This window comes from Medicago truncatula, chromosome 7, assembly GCF_003473485.1.
Source record: "Medicago truncatula cultivar Jemalong A17 chromosome 7, MtrunA17r5.0-ANR, whole genome shotgun sequence".
In the NCBI taxonomy this organism is placed as follows: Eukaryota; Viridiplantae; Streptophyta; class Magnoliopsida; order Fabales; family Fabaceae; genus Medicago; species Medicago truncatula.
This window is the reverse complement of record NC_053048.1, coordinates 20,866,041-20,870,446: the sequence shown is the minus strand read 5'-3', so window position 1 is coordinate 20,870,446 and position 4,406 is coordinate 20,866,041. Positions and strand designations below refer to the sequence as shown.

The 4,406-nt window shown below is 30.9% G+C and overlaps 1 protein-coding gene across 1 annotated transcript; it reads left to right on the top strand.

The window, feature by feature from the left end:
• The first annotated feature begins 1,068 nt into the window (after nt 1-1,068).
• On the top strand, nt 1,069-4,120 carry LOC25480356 (putative expansin-B2). Its single transcript, XM_013587193.3, has 4 exons — nt 1,069-1,322; nt 2,023-2,135; nt 2,455-2,645; nt 3,543-4,120. Exons 1-4 carry the CDS (start codon nt 1,127-1,129, stop codon nt 3,868-3,870), a joined length of 828 nt encoding a protein of 275 aa, XP_013442647.1. The 5' UTR covers nt 1,069-1,126; the 3' UTR covers nt 3,871-4,120.
• Nucleotides 4,121-4,406: the final 286 nt, after the last annotated feature.

Below are 4,406 nucleotides of genomic sequence, written 5' to 3'. Positions count from 1 at the left end.
TATTCCAATTTCATACTGATTATAACCTCATTCCTCTAAGTCTAGAAAATTAGGATCCAAAACCCTTCCCGAATTTCCTCAATTCCAATTCCCTTCCATAATTCTATCAAACACATGATGGGTCTCTATCCAAAACCCATTGTTGTAGACGAAGAAGAAGCAGGTGATGGTGATGATGATGATGTTGATGTTGAATTGAACCCTAATTTTTAAAAAGCCCCAATTTTTATTGAACCTTAATTTTCCCTTATTTTCTAAATCCGAATTTTTGGTAAATGGTGATGATGTTGTTGAATTGATGACCGAATTCTGGGTAGATTGTGATGATGATGTTGTTGTTGAATTGATGACCAAATTTTGGGTAGATGGTGATGATGTTGTTGTTGAATTGATGATGATGTTGTTGTTGTTTAATCTGGGTTGCTATGTTGTTGTTGTTGTTTCAAGGAGAAGGAGGGAACAAAAGAGAGAAGAGTGTCGCAAAGCTGCCAATAGATGTTGCTGGATTTCTTTAACGAAGATCATGAACAAAAAAGAAGATATGACAAACGGAGAAAAATCTGAAGGACCAAAACGTACTTTTTATTAATTGTGGAACCGAAATCAAAATTTGGAGGACCATTCAATCAAATAAACAAAAAAAAAAACTAGTTTTGATATTTAAATGTAACTTTGATAAATTACTTTGTCAAAATGTGTCATTAATTTCAATGGTTATTAGGTTATATATGACTAACTTCCGTAAGAAAAATAAAAATAAAAGAAAGACTAATGCAAAATCCGATTATTATAACACAATATAGGCAACAAGATCATTTACCTTACGATTTAAACACGTGAACAAAATGTTTCATATCTCTTTGTCAAAAAAAAAATGTTTGGTATCTCAAATTCAAACATCTCATTTGTCTTTTTCTTTGTGAGACCCGAAATCATCTCCCATAGTTAAGCATATCACAATTGCCGTCTGAAATATTTTAATCAACTAACTTGTTTTCAGTTAAGAACCTAACTGTGAGTAAAAAATAACGACTCTAAGAATTTCATCTCTATAAATACCACCCATAGATACATTCACCAAACCATATAGCTACTAACAAAATAACCTAAGTGGTGTTCTGATAAAATGGCTCTTACACTTGAACATGCATTCTCTCATATACTCATCCTTTTAGGTTTACTCTCAATATTCCTAGTGACCCCTTCCATTTGTTTTAATCCAAGGAAGCTTGTTAATGTTAGCTCATACTCCTCATCTGGTTCAGATTGGTCACCTTCAGTTGCTACTTGGTATGGATCTCCCGATGGTGACGGAAGCGAAGGTATACAATTGAAAAAAGTTAACCCACTTGGGTTGGCCTAGTGGTATTGGCTTGAGATCTGAGAGTATGCTCCTCCTCGAGGTCTCAGGTTCAATTCTCTCTGATGTCAATTTGGGTGGGCTAATTTAGCCTCTTCAAAAAAAAAAAAAAAAACAATTGAAAAAAGTTGTTAAATAGTTTTTTCATCCGTATGGATTCGGTGCATGCTTAGGTGCATGCTTAGCTTAACAATGCATCACGGTGTGTCAATGTAATTTTGGCAAAAACTACGGTTTATAATTTTACAATATCTTGATGCCATTGTGATTTTGCAAAACTCCGTATTGATCTTAACGTACACTTGAAATGTAACTAAATAAGATATATTTTATATCTACCTCTTAAAAATTAATGGAAAAAAAATATTTTATTAATAATAAAAATAGGTGAACAAATATAATATTTCATTCAAAAATATTAAGGTCACCTTCAAATTAGGTCCATATTGGACGTGGTCAACTAAATAATGCTTAACTTTTTAAAGAACTAGTTTTTCAATGACTTTATTAGATAAACTCACTTGGGTTGGTCTGATGGCATTAATTTGAGACTTGGGAGTGTGCTTCATCTTAAGGTCTCAGATTCAATTTTTTTCAGTGTCAATTTTGGTAGACTAATTTAGTTTCTTTAAAAAAAATGACTGTATTTGATAATTATGTAGGTGGTGCTTGTGGGTATAGAAATGCAGTTGGAGAACCTCCATTCTCTTCGATGATATCAGCTGGAAGCCCTCTCATCTATAACAAAGGCAAAGGCTGTGGTTCTTGTTATGAGGTGCTAATAATTATTAATAAAATAATATCACTAGAAAAAAAAATTAATTAAATTAGCAATTGAAATTACAGGAAAAATATTTAACACTGATTTTAATATTTGTAACACTAATCAACATAATTAGGGGAAAGTACACAAAAAAAAAAAATATTAGGGGAATCTGTTGCTTTTCAAGAGTTGAAAATTGTTTGTCAAAAAAAAATTGTAACATTTTTATCAATAGAAATTATTGCTTGTATATGGATATGAAAAATGAAGATACTAATTAATTAATTAATTATTTAATGCAAGTTTGGATTTTATTTTCTTATAATTTTAGGTGAGGTGCACAGGAAATTCTGTATGTTCAGGCAACCCTGTTAAGGTAGTTATCACTGATGAGTGTGCTGGGTGTGGGTCAGATGCTGAATATCATTTTGATTTGAGTGGTAGTGCTTTTGGTTCCATGGCAGTTTCTGGTGAAGATGAAGAGCTACGTAATGCTGGAAAAATAGTCATTGAACACAGAAGGTGGGTTTTATGCTATCTTTTTTGGTGGTGGTCGGAGTTTGAACCTCGGACCATGCATATTTTATGCATTGTGCAAAACCAACTGAGATAAGCTCACGAGGACATATAATATTTCATTAAAAATAGGAAAGATACATCTATGAATCATTTTTGAAAGACACATATTTATTAAACACACTCTTATAATTTAAAAAAGATTATGGACCAATTAATATCCAAATTTTAAAAAATTTATAAACTAATATGCCAAATTTGCAAAAATAAAAAACCAAAACAAAACACTTAAGAAATTTAATGTACGAGTTTTACAACAACATTTCAATATATTTTTTTTGTTGTGATGTCCGAGGTTTGAACCTCTAACCTTGCATATATTATGCATTGTCCATACCAACTGAGCTAAGCTCACGAGCACAGAATATTTCAATATCTATTAAATCAACATGTGTCCATAAAACCTTGCGATATTATTTAAAATTCTCTAAATAAGTTATAACAAAATAATTAAAGCATTTCCATTAACAATTGTTTTCTAAATTAAATGTTCATAAAGCCTATCTATTTTGATTTTTTTTTTTTAAGATTGTTTTACAAACAAAATAACTTACATTGATGAATTTGAGTTATTATGATCTAAAATTATATTACCTCATACAAAACTCTCTCAACACAATACATCCTACAAGTTTTTAACAACTTTCCATTAAATATGGAAACTTATTTGACTTTACGTTTATTTTATTTATTTATATTTTTGTTACTATTTGATTCGTTTATTTTGTTTTATGGACATAAGTTGTTTTTATGTTTTTGTCTTAACTATAATTTACTTAAAATATTCAAATATTTTGTTTACAATATTACAATTATTGAAATTATTTACTATTTTTTATGCAGAGTTCAATGCAACTATGGTGGTAGTACAATAGCTTTCCACGTGGACTCTGGATCCAACCAAGAATATTTTGCTGCCTTGATTGAATATGAGGAAGGAGATGGTGATCTTAACAAAGTTGAACTCAAGGAAGCACTTGACTCATCCTCATGGGATACTATGCAACAATCATGGGGTGCTGTTTGGAAATTTGATAAAGGAGCACCACTTAAAGCACCAATTTCTATAAGGCTTACCACACTTAAATCTGGCAAAACTATTGTGGCACATAATGTGATTCCTGCAGGTTGGAAGCCTGGTCAGACTTATAGGTCAATTGTGAATTTTTAATGCTAAAATGTATGTTTGTTTGGATTATGTATTAGCATATAGTGCTATATATTCTACTCAATCAAGTCACCTAAGTGGACTTTGTATTGTCTTTAATTAATAATCAATTAACTGCTTTCAGTTATAATGACGGGTGGAGAAACTGTTTATTATGTATGGATGTTAGGGAGTAGTTCTTTTATGGTTTCTTCGTTGTGTTCTATAGCAGCAGATTCATAACGTTGTAATCCTTTTGGAGGGTTCTTTTCAACACATTTTGTGCGGGATGAGCCACTCTTGTTGAGTTATATTTTATTTTTTCTTTTTCGAAGAAAAAAAAATTAATAATCAATAAAATAATTTTTGTCTTTGATTAAAAGATATGGAATGAATGAGAATTATTGTAATGACTAACTTCCAACTAAACCGACACTTTTGCAACCACCAACCATTTCCATCTCACCACCAAAGTTTGATTCTACATAAGAAGGAAAAAAAGAACTTACTATCAGTAAAAAACGTCCATAAGAAACAAAAAGATTTTTTTCAACCTATAA

Bases quoted from the DNA above. Each gene is read 5' to 3' on its own strand.
- LOC25480356 (XM_013587193.3), top strand. From the start codon at position 1,127: ATGGCTCTTACACTTGAACATGCATTCTCTCATATACTCATCCTTTTA. The intron at 1,323-2,022 runs GTATACAATTGA...ATAATTATGTAG, and splicing joins CGATGGTGACGGAAGCGAAG to GTGGTGCTTGTGGGTATAGA. The intron at 2,646-3,542 runs GTGGGTTTTATG...TTTTTTATGCAG, and splicing joins ATAGTCATTGAACACAGAAG to AGTTCAATGCAACTATGGTG.